Source organism: Rhinopithecus roxellana, chromosome 13 (genome assembly GCF_007565055.1).
Source record: "Rhinopithecus roxellana isolate Shanxi Qingling chromosome 13, ASM756505v1, whole genome shotgun sequence".
In the NCBI taxonomy this organism is placed as follows: domain Eukaryota; kingdom Metazoa; phylum Chordata; class Mammalia; order Primates; family Cercopithecidae; genus Rhinopithecus; species Rhinopithecus roxellana.
Genome location: NC_044561.1, coordinates 46,015,338 through 46,032,661, shown reverse-complemented (window position 1 = coordinate 46,032,661; position 17,324 = coordinate 46,015,338). Strand labels below are relative to the sequence as shown.

The 17,324-nt window shown below is 47.0% G+C and overlaps 1 protein-coding gene across 1 annotated transcript in view; it reads right to left on the bottom strand.

The window, feature by feature from the left end:
- LOC115892920 (trafficking protein particle complex subunit 10-like) overlaps nucleotides 1-13,181 on the bottom strand; it is a 62,727-nt gene extending 49,546 nt beyond the window's left edge. The window contains exon 1 of the mRNA XM_030915678.1: nucleotides 12,945-13,181. Within this exon, the coding sequence (XP_030771538.1) occupies nucleotides 12,945-13,011 (67 nt within the window). The 5' untranslated portion in view covers nucleotides 13,012-13,181. The remainder of the gene's footprint in view (nucleotides 1-12,944) is intronic.
- Nucleotides 13,182-17,324: the final 4,143 nt, after the last annotated feature.

Sequence of the window (17,324 nt, the reverse complement as noted above, 5' to 3'; positions counted from 1 at the left end):
CCAAGCATGTTAAGAAGTTGAATGAACTCTTCTAATCAAGGAAACAAGTTGCTTTCTCTGGCCCTCGGAGAGCAAACTTAAAATTCAAGAGTTTAAAAACAAAAAGACTGGATAAATGCAGCTGAATATAAGAATACTGAGGAATCAGCCTTTAACAGTGTGCAATTTTCTAAAAGAAACACAGCGTTACCGTCGCAGTTTGAACCACAGTACTGTATTTACAAGTCAGAAAGAAACACTCCTGCTCCTGGCACCCTAACGCCTTAAGGCTTTAGACAGAAGGGCTCCCAAACTGGTCTTCCCCCAGACTTCCCCTTCCCCACAGCCTTTGTTCAAGGCTGGCTTCTCTGTGAGGCTACAGGCAGCTTCCCAACGGTGCAAGCGTTCAGGAGGGAACTCAGGCAGCATCAGCACAGTGACATAACCATCGACCTCAGCCCAGCAACCCGCCCTGCAGGGCTCCGTCCCAGCAGGCCCATCGGAAAGGCCACAGACAGGCTACCTGTGCACAACGACTGGAAACAGTAAAAGACAAAACAACTTAAATTCCACCAAGAGGGGACTGGAAGAGTAAACCACACAACATCTACATCACGGACTCTACACGGCCAGAAGGAATGAGAACAATCTCAACATACTCCTAGCGTGGAGTGGAGTCCGGGGGAAAGTAACGTGGGACAGTGTGCGCAGCTGTCAATGTCTAAGCTAAGAAAGGGAAATACAAATGTTTTTCATGTGGAAGGAAAACCATGAAAACTGTGATGGAGTACTCAGGAACGGAGGAGTTAGCATGGAGAGGACAGAACGTACACAAGACTTCTTTAAACAGACCTCATTTTGTAGATTTAATTTTGGAAGTAAGTATTTTATATAATTATAAAGCAATTAGATTTTTTAAAAGTTTTCCCTCAAAATAATCAGGAAAAATAAAACAAGTGAACTTAAATGTATACGTATACATTTAGTGGTATAATCTCAGAGAGGAGCTATGACAAGTAACTTTATAACTACAGTAATTTGACAGTTCATTCCTTGTGGGATACATCCAGATGCCAGTAAGAACGGTCAAAAACGCTTCTAGTCCTAGTCCATCACTAGTCCTGTTGTTGATGGTGGAGTTAATAGTGTTACGCAGAGACTGTGTAGTGAGGGATAAAGCAACTGAAGGCAACTGAGCAATCGCGTGACGCTCTATTCAGGGGCCCCTGGCCCTGCAGCATCGGCACCACCCAGGCATTTGTTAGACATGCTCATTCTCAGGCCCCACCCGGGCATTTGTTAGACATGCTCATTCTCAGGCCCCACCCAGACCTGTTCATTCAGAAATGGGGAATGCACCCGGCCATCTGTGGGTCCACAAGCCCTCCAGGTGACTGAAACAGCATGAGCTAGGGAACCTCTAACTCTAGCCTCCTCAAGTACCCATAAGAATTAGGATTTTCAGTATGGAAAACAGAAAACACAGAGGACGGAGCTGTTAATTAAAACCCCGCAGCTCTGAGTTTTCACCAAAAAGAGTGAACTTATGATGTATTTTATCTTAAAAATACAAAAAACAAACAAAGAACAATTCCTAGGCCAGTGCAGTGTGGCTCACACCTGTAATCCCAATGCTTTGGGAGGCCAAGGTGGGTGGATCACCTGAGGTCGGGAATTTGAGACCAGCTTGGCCAACACGGTGAGACCCTGTCTCTACTAAAAATATAAAAATTAGCCAGATACGGTGGCATGCATCTGTAATCCCAGCTACTCACTACTTGGGAATTTGAGGCACAAGAATCTCTTGAATCCGGGAGGCAGAGGTTGAAGCGAGCCGAGAACGTGCCATTGCACTACAGCATGGGCAACAGAGTAAGAGCCTGTCTCAAAACAAAAACAAAAAACAAAAATTCCTACAGCTATTCCTAGCTCTGTCCATTGAAAAGGCCTCACAGCAACTAGGAGCCTAAGCTTGCAGACTATGGTTTTGAAACACTATTTTTCACTAAAAGGAATCAGGGCTCCCTGACGATTGCTAAGCGCAGATCAGGCATTAAATGTACAAAACGAGCCCAGAACATCTTGTCATGCTAGATAGGAGAGAATCTGACAAAGACGCCTCCATCTTAGACCCCAACATGAAATGAGACTCTCCCTGGCCAAAGGGAGAGCAACCTGCTCGCCAATGAGGCAACAGTGCAATGGACTGAAACACACCAAGTGTGTGAGTAATGATTAAGTTCACAGCCGCAATGAACGAGCCACAAAGCATGCCAACTGATCCCCTCTGAAGGGCGCCAGCGAACCAACTCGCTTTGAAAATGGTTACACAGGGGCCGGGCGCGGGGGCTCACGCCTGTCATCCCAGCACTTTGGGAGGCCGAGGCGGGCGGATCACGAGGTCAGGAGATCGAGACCATCCTGGCTAACACGGTGAAACCCCGTCTCTACTAAAAATACAAAAAAACTAGCCGGGCGAGGTGGCGGCGCCTATAGTCCCAGCTACTCGGGAGGCTGAGGCAGGAGAATGGCATAAACCCGGGAGGCGGAGCTTGCAGTGAGCTGAGATCCGGCCACTGCACTCCAGCCTGGGCGACAGAGCGAGACTCCATCTCAAAAAAAAAAAAAAAAAAGAAAATGGTTACATAAAGGGAAAGAATCGAGTATATAATGCCTCACTGTACCACTGGGTAACCAATGACTGTAAATGTATGCATGTACATGTGTGCACATATGTGTACACACATGCATTTTTCACAGAAATAGTTCAGCTAATAAGTGAAAAAGAAACAGGGAAATGAGAATATCACCATTTTGCAAACTTTAGGGAATTAGTGATGTGAAAATAAATGGTTGCCAATTTCCAAAAGGAGAGGCAATCAGACATCACGTACCTGCTGGAAGACCACCACCACTCGTGAAACAGACCTGTCTAAACAAAAAATCCAGCCTGAAGCTGACCCAGCCTCCAGCTCCAACTACCAAAGTCTAGGCAGTGGGTCCTCTTCGGGACGAACGAGCCAGGTTCATCAAGTTATAAAGAAAAAACAAGAGACAGAGGGAACACAGAGATTTTAGGAGACGTAAAGGATTTATCTAAAAACCGCATTTGGATACTAATTCAAACAGTTTTAAAAATAGACATTTAAGACGCACTGGAAACTTAAACACTGAATATTTGGTATTAAGAAACATTTTGGCCGGACGCGGTGGCTCAAGCCTGTAATCCCAGCACTTTGGGAGGCCGAGGCGGGCGGATCACAAGGTCAGGAGATCGAGACCATCCTGGCTAACACGGTGAAACCCCGTCTCTACTAAAAAATACAAAAAACTAGCCGGGCGAGGTGGCGGGCGCCTGTAGTCCCAGCTACTCAGGAGGCTGAGGCAGGAGAATGGCATGAACCCGGGAGGCGGAGCTTGCAGTGAGCTGAGATCCGGCCACTGCACTCCAGCTTGGGCGACAGAGCGAGACTCCGTCTCAAAAAAAAAAAAAGAAACATTTTAGGGCCGGGCATCGTGGCTCACACCTGTAATCCCAGCACTATGGGAGGCAAAGGTGGATCACCTGGTTCGAGACCAGCCTGACCAACATAGAGAAACCCCATCTCTACTAACAAACCCCATCTTTGTAAAAAAAATAAAAATTAGCTGGGCGTGGTGGCACATGCCTGTAATCCCAGCTACTCGGGAGGCTGAGGCAGGAGAACTGCTCGAACCTGGGAGGCGGATGCTGCGGTGAGCCGAGATTGCGCCACTGCACTCCAGCCTGGGCAACAAAAGTGAAACTCTATCTAAAAAAAAAAAAAAATTAGCCAGGCGTGGTGGCGTGTGCCTGTAATCCCAGCCACTTGGGAAGCTGAGGCAGGAGAGTTGCTTGAACCCAAGAGGTGGAGGTTGCAGTCAGCCAAAATTGTGCCACTGCACTCCAGCCTGGGCAACAAGAGCAAAACTCCATCTCAAAAACAAAAAAAAGAAAGAAAGAAATGTTTTAGGTGGAATTAAAAAATACCATGAAAGAGAAAAAAAAAAGAAATAAAAGAATTTTAAAAAACAAAAAAAATGCCATAGACTGGGTGGCTTAGAAAACAGATTTTTTTTTCTCTGAAAAACCCTATGAAAGAAAAAAATAAATTGCAATGTATTTTCTCATAGCTCTGTAGGCCAAGAAGCCCGAGATCAAGATGTCAGTAGATTCAGTTTCTGGGGAGGCCTGTGTCACAGACTGCAGCCAGCCACTTCCTCGTTGTTATCCTCAGGCGGTCTTTCCCTGTTTCAAGCGGGAGGTGTCCTCTCACTCTTCCTCATCTAATCCCATAATAAAGGGCCCACCCTCCTGAACCTAATCTAACCCTGGTACTTCTCAAAGGCCCAACTCCTATTCTTAGCACACTGGGAGTCAGGGCTTCAGTGTGTAGGAAGGGATACAAATGTTCAGTCCATAACATCCATTTGTGGATAAATTACATGTCTGAGATTTGCTTCAAAGTAATATAAGACTGCGGAGAATGAGGGGTATAGAGAAGCAAGACTGGGCAATTCACCTAACTGTTCAAGTCGGGTGAAAGGTTTGTAGGATCTGTTCATAATATTCTGTCTACTTTTATACATATTGCAAACTTTTCTAATAAAATATGTGAAATGTTACAGCTCTTCCGTTTCCCTTATCCTTTTCTTTTTTCCACAGCACTTGTCACCTAACATAATTTGTCTATTGTCCATCTATCTCTTCTTGCTAGAACGTAAACTCTCAAAGGGTTGGGATCTTTGCTCTCTGACATAACCCAATCACCTTCAGCAGTAACAGGCATGTAACACGTGCTCTGTAATGTCTGCTCACCGACGAAAACAGCCCAACTCCTCCATACTCCACGCTAGACCACCCAGGATCCCCAAAGGATACAACAGACTACAGGAGAAGCAAAGACAGTGCTGGGTATCAAGTTCTCAGAATAGGAATTTAATTTTGGAATGAGTAAGACTATGCTAAAAATTTCTAGTGTATAGTTGACTTACTCAATTCTTAGAATGCTAAAGTGACATTTTTATTTAATTATATGGCAAAGGCTTTCTCAGAGGCATAATTTTAGGGACAAACCTCCCTGCTTCCATGTGAACAGATGGTGTCTGCCTCCCTGAGTCCTCGGTAAAGCAGGAGTCATCAGACATGCTAATACTGGTCCAAGCTGTGCTACTAAACAGTTACACAGATCATGGCCAGTCACAGCAACACCAGCCCTCAGCTCCTCAACTTCAAAACGACTTCTGTCGGCCCTTCTCATCAACCTGGATGTTTAGAGCTTGCTGACTGGTCTAGGTGAACTGACAGTGCCGACAAATGGCACTGTCATTTCAACCCACTGACAAATTTCAACCCTGAAATTGTTTTTTTTGTTGTTTTTTTTTTTTTTTGAGACAGGGTCTCACCCTGTTGCCCAGACTGGAGTGAAGTGGCACAAACATTGCTCACCACACCCTCAAATTCCTGGGCTCAAGCGATCCTCTGGCCTGTCTCCCAAGCAGCTAGGACTAGAGGTATGCACTGCCACGCCCAGCTAACTCTGAAATGTATACAATGGCTTCAAACTGCTAACAGATCTCAGTTAAAAATAAGAAAAATGTCAATACAATGGTCCCTGGTCACTGTTTAAAAAGAAAAAAAAAATTTGCAAACACAGGCCTAAAATAACATTCAGAAATGAAACGCCAGGTAAAAATGTCCAAAAAGCCACATAAGAGAGAGAGTACAGAAGAGGTTGGACTTTTTCTCAGGGGTCACCCCACCTTGTATCCACATCTAGAACTCCAAAGCCCAAAATGTCAAGATAACATTCCCTTGGTCAGGAGTACAGGAAGGACAAACCTCCACAGACAGACACGGCTATCTAAAACCACAGACGCTTGGTGGATGCCGGCCACTGCGCGCTTGGTAGCTAACACAGACTGGTGCAGCAGGTGGCATGGCGCCCCACGACGTCCTAACCCTCAAAACCTGTGAATGTCATCTTATTCGGGAAAGGGGTCTTTGCAGACTTAATTAAGTTCAGGAGCTCAAGATGTGATGATCCCAGATTATCCAGGCAGGCCCTATATATAGCTGGATTCTAGATAGATTTCAAAGATAATGTCAGTTGTGAGAGAAAAAAGGAGTCACAAATGACTCCAAGGTTATCGACTTTTAATTTAAAAACAAATATTCTCTAAGGCCAAAATACTGTGACTATATTTGAAATTGATGTTAAGAGCAGATAGAGGAAAGATTTGAGGAAGAAAGACAGAAGGTGAGACACAGGAGAGGAAGCCAAAGGGGGCTCTGAGGCAAACTCAACCACAGAGGCAGGCACTGAGGCGGGAATGTTTTGACTGTTTTAAGACCCTGCAGCTGTCTGGGCGCAGTGGCTTATGCCTGTAATCCCAGCACTTTGGGAGGCCAAGGAGGGCGGATCACTTGAGTCCAGGAGTTCAAGACCTGCCTGGGCAACATGGTGAAACCCCATCTCTACTAAAAATACAAACAATTAACTGGGCATGGTGGCGCACAAGCAGCTACTCAGGAGGTTGAGGCGGGAGAATCACCTCACCCCAGGAAGTCAAGGCCATGGTGAGCCAAGATCATGCCACTGCACTCCAGCCTGGGTGACAGAGTGAGACCACGTCTTAAAAAAAAAAAAAAGACCCTGCAGTCTTCTGCCATTGCTGGTCTGTAACTCTAGATCTAAAGCCACCGGATCCAGAGGTGGAGCACGGGGGTGGGAAGTTCAGTGCTTGGAGATCAGTGTGCGACCTTCTGAGACCACACACTTACACACTAAAGCATGCGACTCCAGTGAAGACACTCTCTCAACTGGCAACACGCTTTTCTAAGACAAAAAATCCTCAAGTCAGTTACTTGTATTTCCACTAAAAGATATAACCAGCTTTCAGCCAGGGTGAGCCACACAATCACACTGTCAGCTGGCAGGCCTCTGGTGGAAGCACAGTAAAAACTCTCTAAGGAAAGACTGGCTCACGTGTTATGCCCGTCATACTTTTTTTTTTTTTTTTGAGATGGAGTCTCACTCCGTCGCCAGGCTAGAGGCATGATCTCGGCTCACTGCAACCTCCACTTCCCAGGTTCAAGCGATTCTCCTGCCTCAGCCTCCCAAGTAGCTGGGACTATAGGCACCCGCCACAACGCCCAGCTAATGTTTGTATTTTTAGTATAGATGGGGTTTCACCATGTTGGCCAGGATGGTCTCAATCTCTTGACCTTGCAACGCAATCCGCCCACCTTGGCCTCCCAAAGTGCTGGGATTACGGGCGTGAGTCACTGCGCCCAGCCTTTTTTTTTTTGAGACCAGATCTTGCTCTGTCACCCAGGTTGCAGTGTGAGGTACAATCACAGATCACTGCAGCCTCGACCTCCCAGGTCCAAGCGATCCTCCCACTTCAGCCTCCCAAGTAGCTGGAAGTACAGGCGCACACCACCACACCTGGTTAACTTTTTTATTTTTATTTTTGTAGACACAGGAATTCCCTATGTTGCCTAAGCTGCATCATACTTGATTATTTCAGAGATTCATCAGCACTTAAGAAAAAAAAAAAAAAAAATCAGACCTTTCCATTTCATTTGCATAAGCCAGAACTTACTATAAACTCTTCAGAAACACATCTTGTAGAAAACTAGGCACGTGAGCTGAAAAGAAAGGAAGCTTTTCACTTCTAAAGTATCAGTTCAAATCCACCCTGGAGTTGGGCTAATAACACTAACAGCACGGGTTCCCTAACCGTGTATCTAGACTTCCCACACACTACGCAGTCAGAGGGGCACCAAGAGATATTTCAAATTCATGAGGAAACAGCAATGTTTGTGGTGTAGGAACCCCACATAAGGAATTCACAGAGTCAACATCAGATCAGAGCTCCACTTCTTTCAATGACATCATTATCATCGCAAAACAGGGTGGCTGCTCTGATGAAAAGCAAGTGCCACCAAAAAGGACAAAAAAAAAAAAAAATCTAAGGGAGCAGCAGCATCCAATCCGACCCCCAAGTGAGAGGCGCCACAGAGCTGCTGCCGGGCCTGCCCTCCCGTAGCACACTGCTGTGGTTAGGAAGAATGATGAAAATATTTTTTTCTTCCAACTAATGTATATATTTTTTTCAAACAGCCCCTGTGAGTACATAATATTTAATAAATTACTGGAACCTAACTACTTAATAAATGGAATTTTTAAGTATTCCTTTTAGTCTAGAGGTGCCATGAAAAAAATTACTGAGACACTAAAAGCATTGTGAATAGAGAAAATTGAGGAATCTCTCCTTAGTAACTTTTTTTGCACACTGATATAATCCTGACACTCTCCTGAGTGCTTTACACACCCCTTCTCAACCCGATGAGGTTGGTACTCTACCCGTTTCACAGCTGAGGGTCTGTGAAAGTATGCAAGAACCGAGGTCATGCATACAAGATGGAATGGTTTTTTAACCATGCTCGGGTAGAAATGACATAGTAAGCACATTTGTTAGTGCCTTTAGTCCCTGCCTCCAAATATATACTCTATGTGACAACTGAGGTTTCCTAAGGAGAATGTTCCTCCTACTTTTCAAGCTTTGGTTCAACATTGCCTTGAGAATTCAACATGGAACAAGATCTGCATTTATAATATGTTCACCCATTTAAACAGACATTTCAAGTGACTTTTCTGGTAGTAAAACTGGTGGTAGTTAAATCACAAGCACCACACTTTCAGGTTTAGTAGAAAATTTCAATGTGCAAATTTAAAAACTTTAACCTACAGGGGAAAATCCCAAAGTCCAACCAGATACGAAGCTCTACAAATCTGCTCATCTCTGTTGCCTGTTTTCCCCTTTAAAAGTTTCTAATATCGGACCTGGAACCCCAAACACAGAGAGTCAGAAAAAAGAAACAGGCAATAGATGTGACTAGTGAAAACAGATTATCTAGAGAGAGGGCACTATTATTGTTCAGATACTATTCAATTCCAAGGTAATAACAGGTATGTGCTATTGTAGATATGATGACAGTCAACAAAGCAAAGCCACAAATCACTGGAATTACATTAACTTTGTCACTAACTGAATGAGATAGCTGGAAAAGGAACATGTCTTTCCTCATACACCCTTGGGCCAGAAACCCAAGTCCTTATTTCAAAACAGAAAACTGACCCTGTGGCTGAAAAAAAATCTACGCTAAAATTTAAATTTAGACCAAATGAATCTGCTGGATGTTTCAGTTTCGCCAGGCATTTTTCATGATTAATAAATTATACTACAGGTTTTCCCACTGCTATGATTCAGTCAAAGCATTAATTCCACTAACTGTTCAGCTCCCATCCCCGCACATTTCACATACACGCTTCCGTATTTACAAGCTTTAACTAGCCCTGAGTTTAAGAAGGCCTCTGCTGAGGTAGTCCCTCTTCACAGGAGCAGGAGGTTTAGTCACGGCTAAAGTCTACTAAAATATTTAAGGCCAGATGCAGTGGCGCATGCCTGTAATCCCAGCACTTTGGGAGGACAAGGCGGGCAGATCACAGGAGGTCAGGAGTTCAAGACCTGCCTGGCCAACATGGTGAAACCGTATCTCTATTAAAATACAAATATTAGCTGGACTTGGTGGTGTGCCCCTGTAGTCCCAGCTCATTAGGAGGCCAAGGCAGGAGAATCGACTGAACCTGGGAGGAAGAGGCTGCAGTGAGCCAGTATCACACCACTGCTCTCCAGTCTGGGGAACAGAACAAGACTCTGTCCCAGGAAGGAAAAAAAAAGCCATTTGGAGAGCTTCAAAATGTTATTAAAATAATTCAGGCCGGTGAGGTGGGTCCTACCTGTAGTGCTGCCTACTGGCAGGCTAAGGGAGGGGACCACTTGAGCCCAGCAAGGCTGCAGTTGGCTATGACCATGCCACTGCATTCCAGCCTAGGTGAAAGAGCGAGACCCCATCTCTAAAAACAATAATAATAAAATGAAGCAAAATAATCAGCTAGGTTTTAAAGTAATAATCTAATCTAGTTACCCTTAATCTTTGGGAACTTTTCATTCTTCTATCCCTACCTATAAACAGTTTTTAAATTCACCTGAACCAGTTACATTCTATATTCTTCCCAGAAAGGTCTAAGCAGAATGCATTTTCACTGAAGTAAAATATTAGACATTCTATAAAAAAAAAAAATTCAACAACATGCATAAACTCTACTTTCATTTTAAAATGAACAGATCTGAGGTAGTAACATTTCAAGTGAGAATTAAAAAGATTTTTGGCCAGGCGCAGTGGCTCACGCCTGTAATCCCAGCACTTTGGGAGGCCGAGGCGGGCGGATCATGAGGTCAGCAGATCAAGACCATCCTGGCTAACACGGTGAAACCCCGTGTCTACTAAAAATACAAAAAAGTAGCCGGGCGTGGTGGTGGGGGCTCGTAGTTCCGGCTACTTGGGAGGCTGAGGCAGGAGAAAGGCGTGAACCCGGGAGGCGGAGCTTGCAGTGAACCGCGATCACATCACTGCACTCCAGCCTCGGCAACGAGACTTCGTCTCAAAAAAAAAAAATTAAAAATGTTTTTGAAAACAAAAATGTTGCTCAGAGAACTATGTATATAATAATAAAAAGTTAAGAGTTAATTAGCCTCTGGGTGGATTTCTTGAAAGCAACTGTTTATACTACCTTCTTTCAAAACATGTATAGCTGAAAGACGGGAGCAAGATGAAGGTATGAAGTGAAACCAGGCCAAGTGCTTCCTAAAGCTTCAGTCCCAGATATACCACAACATAATTTCAAGTGTGAAATATGAAGTCAGCTTTTTCAAAAAAAACCTTCACGTTTAAAGTGATCATTTTTCAAGTTAACTTTGAAAGTCTACCGAAGCCCCTTTCTCTTCTGAGACTCCAATGAATGACAGTTTGCACCTTCTAAGACAGTGTAGTATCCGCGCAGAGATTAACACTCACTATGCTGCTGGAGGCCGAGGGTGGTGGCTCACACCTGTAATCCCAGCACTTTGGGAGGCTGAGCAGGTGGATAACCCAAGGCCAGGAGTTCAACACCCGCCTGACCAACATGGTGAAACTCTGTCTCTACTGGGGAAAAAAAAAAAAAAAAACTCAGTTGGGCGTGGCCGCGTGCGCCTGTAATCCCACCTACTCGGGAGGCCGAGGCAGGAGAATCACTTGAACCCAGGAGGCAGAGGTTGCAGTGAGCCAAGATCACGCCACTGCACTCCAGCCTGGGTGACAGAGCAAGACTCCAACTCAAAGAATAAGAAAAAAAACACAAAAAACCATTCACTCTGCTGCTCAAAACACAGGAAAAAAACCTCCACCAAGATGACAATCCAATAAATCTGTAAGAAAGAAAACTGCATCCTTTAGCTGTCCCTGATGCACGCAGGTACAAAACTAAACATTAAATATCTCCAACACTGACTATCGAGATAACAAATTTTACCCCTTTAGTTACGGTCGAATCTAATAGAACTTAGGAACTTTCTCCTCAGAAATGTATTTACATAATGCCTATAAATACATATTGCTATTGAAATGTAAGCAAGCTGGGAGGTAGAAGATATAATTAGATGCGTGGATGTCCATACAGGCAATTAATAAGTATCCAGCACTCACAATGTGCACAGCACTTCAGGAGAAAAACGTTCAACATTTGGAAGACAGTGAAACTTAGTATGAAAGACCTCCAGTTCACAAACACTCTGGGAAGGAAAAAAGACAGCTACTGCTGAACTATGCAAGTCTCCAATTTTAAATGAGACACAGTCCACTTCCCTAAGAAAAGTCTATTATCTCGTCTAGGTCTCTGTAGAAAAAAAAGAGGGAGAGGGGAAGAGAAAAAAATAAAGCAAAAGGAAGGAAAGAAAGAAGTCTATCATCTAAAGCTGAAGCAACAAAATTCAACCTTACATATACAGTTTCTCAGGGATCTAACAGGAAGGAACATAGCAGGTGCATCCCCACTGACAGAGCGAGAAGGAAACAGGAGTTCTCACGACATACAGTCTACTGTGGCCTTGGCACCCAGATTTTGCAATAAGGAGTGCTTCCTTTCAAAGCATGAAAGGCAATTAGAAAAAAACTAACTGCACACATGCATGAAAATACAGAATACTGTCAAAGGTCAAAAATCGTAATAGTTTGAAACAGCTCTCTGCAAGTCACCAAAAAGCCAGCCAACATTTCATAGGCTCACTGTTCTTAACCGTATTTAACTCTGGAGTCACACTTGTAAAATTTAGCGAATATTTTTCCTCTAACAGAAAAATAGTTCCTTTGTGTATGCATTAAAGGAGGGGTGGGGGGAGGACAGGACACCCAAGAGGCACCGGGTGTCCCTAGTGTAGACTCGAGCGGGAGGCCGTTCATGGGGAGCTGCTTGCATAAGCGCCCGAGCCTCGGCTTTCTCATCCGTAAAATGGTTTGAGTGCGCGGCAGGGAAGCGTCAAGGAGGCAAAGCAGTCCTGGCGGCTCTGCCTGACGCTTCACCCCGCAACAAACTGTTCCTGCTTCACCAACGCTTGCAACTCTGCGAGCCCCGAAGGACTTCCCTAGAATCGGGGAAAGGGGGCCCGCAAGGAAAACCGCCCGGCGGAAAAGCCCGGGGCCCCCAGGTCCCGAGTGCGCGGCTCAACGGGGGCGGGACGGAGCCGCAGCAGCCCCCTCTCCTCACCCTCGACGCCGGAGCGCGCCAGTCCCAGGCAGAGTCCGCCGGGTTCCACTGGCTCCAACTGCAGCCGGCTCGCAGGGCGCCCCCAGGGGTCAGAGGTCGCCCGGCGGGAAGGTCAGAGGGCGTCACCGAAAAGTCGGAGGGCCCCGCCTCAGCCGCAGCCCCGGTCACACCTCCAGGAAGCGGCCCAGCCCGGAGCGCGCCGGGGACTGAAGGTCTGGGGGCGCCGGGTGCATGACGGCCGGGGCCCGTGCCCGCCCAACGACCGCCGCGCCCTCCCCGCCTCCGGACACTCACAGGTGACGATGGGCTTGTTCTCCATGGTGTAGATCACCGGCGGCAGCGGCTCCTCAGAGGCGTCCATGGGCGTCCGGCGTCACCGGCCCGGCCCCCCGCGCCCCATGGGCAGCCCCGAGGCCGCGCCGGGCCCAGCCCGAGCCCGAGCCTGAGCGGCGCCGCCCGCCCGGCCGCGCTAGGCAGCTCCAGAGCCGGTCGCACCTCCTCTGCCGCCCGCTGCCGCCGGCCGCAGCCACTTCCGGCCTCGGCGCCGCGGCATGACCACTTCCGGGGCGCGCGAGGCTTCACGGGGCGGGCCTTCGAGGCGCCTGGCCTTCGACGGAAGGGCGCCCGGGCAGGCCGCGCGGGGACCGGGAGGCGGGAAGTGGGAGGCGGGGCGGGGCTCCCGGGACGCGTCCTTCCTCCTCTCTCGGCAGTGGGCGCCCCGCGGGGCCCTACGCCAGAGCTGCGCCCAGGACTCGGCAGGCGGGCCTCGCGCACGGTGAGCGAGCCTGGATGCTCCCGGACTGGAGATGCGGGTCTCGCTGCCCTCGCTCTCCCGGTAGCTCGGGCGTCCCGCGGCGCGGTCGCTGCCCTGCGCCCGGGCCCCTTCTCGCGCTGGAGGCTCCCGCAGGCCCTCGCCGCAGAGTGTCCCCGGCGCGTGCCTTCCGCTGGGCTCTTCCTGTCTCCCTCACTCCGCGCAGGTTTTTGTGGGGACCTGGCCCCCGGCCGTGCCTGCACGGGCAGGCGGCGGGGCAGCTTTCGGAATACCACAAAATAAACCTTACACTTAACTGCATATGGACTTCTTGTGCACGTAAATGGCGGGGGCGGGTGTTTCTTTTTCTTTTTATTTGGAGCAGGGTCTCGCTCAGGTGCTCAGGCTGGAGTGCGATGGCGGGATCACGGCTCACTGCAGCCTCGACCTTCCAGGCTCCAGCGATCCTCCCCCCTTCCCCCCGTCCCCCGGTAACTGGGACCACGGGGGCAGCCAGCCACCACGCCCAGCTAATTTTTTTTTTCTTTTATTTTGTCGGGGGTCTCACTATGTTTCCCAGGCTGATCTCAAACTCCCAAAGTGTTGGGATTACAAGCGTGAGCCATCATGCCCAGCCATAAACTGGGTTTGAGGTAACATGTACGAATAAAATGACAAAAATTGTCAACCAAAAATAATCAAAAGTGTCAGAATCTAGAGTTTGGTCAAATGCGCAGCTTGATGTGCCGCCCGGGAAACATTAAAAAGAATGGAAGTCATTGTTCTCAAACGTAGAAATTTGGGGTCGTTTCTATAGCCAACGTTTCGGGAAGCCTAACAATTTCAACATCTTTCTGTATAAGGCCTAATGCATAGTTACATCGGTCCGATTAGTCGAGGTGGTCTTTTTCTTTTGGGGTCCACTGAAGATGAAACAGTCATGGGGTCTTTTTACTGTCAGGTCTGAGTTGGGTACAGGAAGTGAAGCAGATAGCTAATCTGTAACAAAAATCAGCAAATGGAAAGGGGGAGACCTGGCTCTCTTAGTCGTTTACAGCAGCAGTCCCCAACCTTTTTGGCACCAGGGACCTGTTTCATAGAAGGCAGTTTTTGCAGACATAGTTGGGGTGGTTTCAGGATGATTCAAACACATCTCATTTATTGTGCACTTGATTATTTTTATGTTGTAATATATAATAAAATACAACTTCCCATAGTGTGGAATCAGTGGGAGCCCTGAGCTTGTTTTCCAGCAACTAGATGGTCACATCTGGGGATGATGGGAGCCAGGGCCACATCATCAGGCATTAGATTCTCATAAGGAGCGTGCAACCTAGTTCCTCCAATGTGCAGTTCACGATAGGACTCACCCTCCTAGGAGAATCCAGTGCTGCTGCTGACCTGACAGGAGGCAGAGCTCAGGCGGTAATGCCAGCGATGGGGAGCGGCTGTAAATACAGATGAAGCTTTGCTCACTGACCCGAGGCTCACCTCCTGCTTGTGTGGCCTGACTAGTAGCTGTCTGTGGCCCTGGGGGGTTGGGGAACCCTAATTTACAGAACAAGAACAATGAGGAAGACAGTTCCGCTCAAGAACAAGGAGGAAGAGCATGAAACTGTAATCAAAGAAGCAGAATTGCAAACTTGCTACTGACTCAGTCTCCAGGGCTTAACTTCACCCTTGGCATCCTAAGTTTAGAGAGTCCTGAAGTTTTTTTTTAACAAAATATATACATGAGATAGTTTGAGTGTGAACACAGCTGCTAAATGCGTGAACATAGTGTAGTGCGGTGCGCTGTAATGATGTGAGAGGTAAGAGACCAGACTTCCGGGCAGCTAAAGCGACAGGCCAGCAAAGCAGGGCACTGGAGGGGAAGAAACTTAGCAGAAGTGGGGAGCCGGAAGTCAGTGTAGGGTTCCCCGAAAGTCCTTGGCCTAGGCTGGACTACACGTGTGGGACGACTCCATAGGGTTTACCAGGAAGCAGCTGTTACAGAGTTAAGGATGGCACAAAGACTGGAAGTCCAGCAGTGCTGCAGGAAAGGCCTTTCTGTTTTGTTTTATTTTTAGATAGTCTTGCTCTGTCACCCAGGCTGGGGTGCAGTGGTTTGATCATATCTCAGTGCAGCCTAGAATTCCTGGGCTCAAGTGATCCTCCCACCTCAGCCTCCCAAGTAGTTGGGACCACAGGTGAGTGCCACCACGCCCGGCTTATTTTTCCTTTTTTTGTAGAGAGAGGGACCCACTCTGTTGCTGGTCTTGAACTCCTGGCCTCAAGCCGTCCTCCTGCCTAAGCCTCCCAAAGTGCTGGGATGACAAGTATGAGCCACCGTGCCCAGTCAAGACCTTTTTAATGCCATTAACACTGAGGATGTTCAGCTGAGACAGTAGATTGAGAATCATCCCTGGGGGTCAGCACATGACCTATAAAGGGCCCAGATAAGTATTTTAGGTTGTGTGGGCCACATACAGTTTTTGTTTCATATTTTTACTTGTTTTTTTTTTTTTTTTTTTGAGACGGAGTCTCGCTCTGTCACCCAGACTGGAGTGCAGTGGCGCGATCTCGGCTCACTGCAAGCTCCGCCTCCCGGGTTCACGCCATTCTCCTGCCTCAGCCTCCCAAGTAGCTGGCACTACAGGCGCCGCCACCTCGCCCAGCTAGTTTTTTGTATTTTTTAGTAGAGACGAGGTTTCACCGTGTTAGCCAGGATGCTCTCGATCTCCTGACCTTGTGATCCACCCATCTCGGCCTCCCAGAGTGCTGGGATTACAGGCATGAGCCACTGTGCCCAGCCACTTGTTTTTGTTTTTTTTTTTTTTTTTTAACAACTCTTTAAAAATACAAAAACCATTCTCAGCTTTAAGTGCTATACAAAAGCAGGCCATCAACAGATGTGGCTTGTGAGCCAGAGGTTGCCAATCCCTCCCCTAGAATGAGGACTACTCCAGGCCTGCCGTAACAACGTCTAAAGCAAAGCCCTGACCCGATCCACAAGAGAGACAGAGTTTAGAGGTTAAGTCCTGCCAAGTAAGAGGCGCCTGGGAAACACCTGGGACATTCCTCAGTAAACAGAGCCTACAGCTAACCCTGCATAGCCCAATGTGGTAAGTCAAGTAATGGAACTACAAATTAGAACAAAAGTCAGGATTTCTCGGTGGAAGATCATCCAGAGTCTGTATCATTTGTTATTTATCAGTGTCGAATATATACTAAAAAAAAAAATCACTAAACATGCAAAGAAAGAGGAAAATGTAAACCATAGTTAAGAAAAAAAAAAGCAGTTAACAGAAACCAATCCCCCTACAATGAACCTGATTGTGTATTTACAAAGACTCTAAAGCAGCTATAAATATGTCCAAAGGAGGCTGGGTACGGTGGCTGACACCTATAATCCCAGAACTTTGGGAGGCCGGGGTGGGCGGATCACTTGAGCCCAGGAGTTTGAGATCAGCCTGGCCAACATGGTGAAACCCCATGTCTGCTAAAAACACAAAAATTAGCCAGGTGTGGTGGCACACACCTGTAGCCCCAGCTACTCAGGAGGCTGAAGCAGGAGAATCACTTTCCAGGAGGTGGAGGTTGTGGTGAGCCAAGATGGTGCCACTGCACTCCAGCCTGGGTGACAGAGCAAGACTCCACCTCAAAGTAAATAAAAATAATATGTCCAAAGGATTAAATGAAAATATTGTCTTAATGAGTAAAGAATCAGAAATTCACAGCAGAATAACAAAGTATCTAAAAGAATCAAAAGAAAAGTCTAGAATTGAAAAGTACAATAACAAATGAAAATTTCACTGAATTGGATTAACAGATTGGAGAAAACAGGAATTGGGGATCTTGAAGACAGATGAATAGAAATTATTTAATCTGAAGAAGAGAAAAAAGTTGAAGAAAAGTGGAGAGAACCTCAGAGACCTATGGGA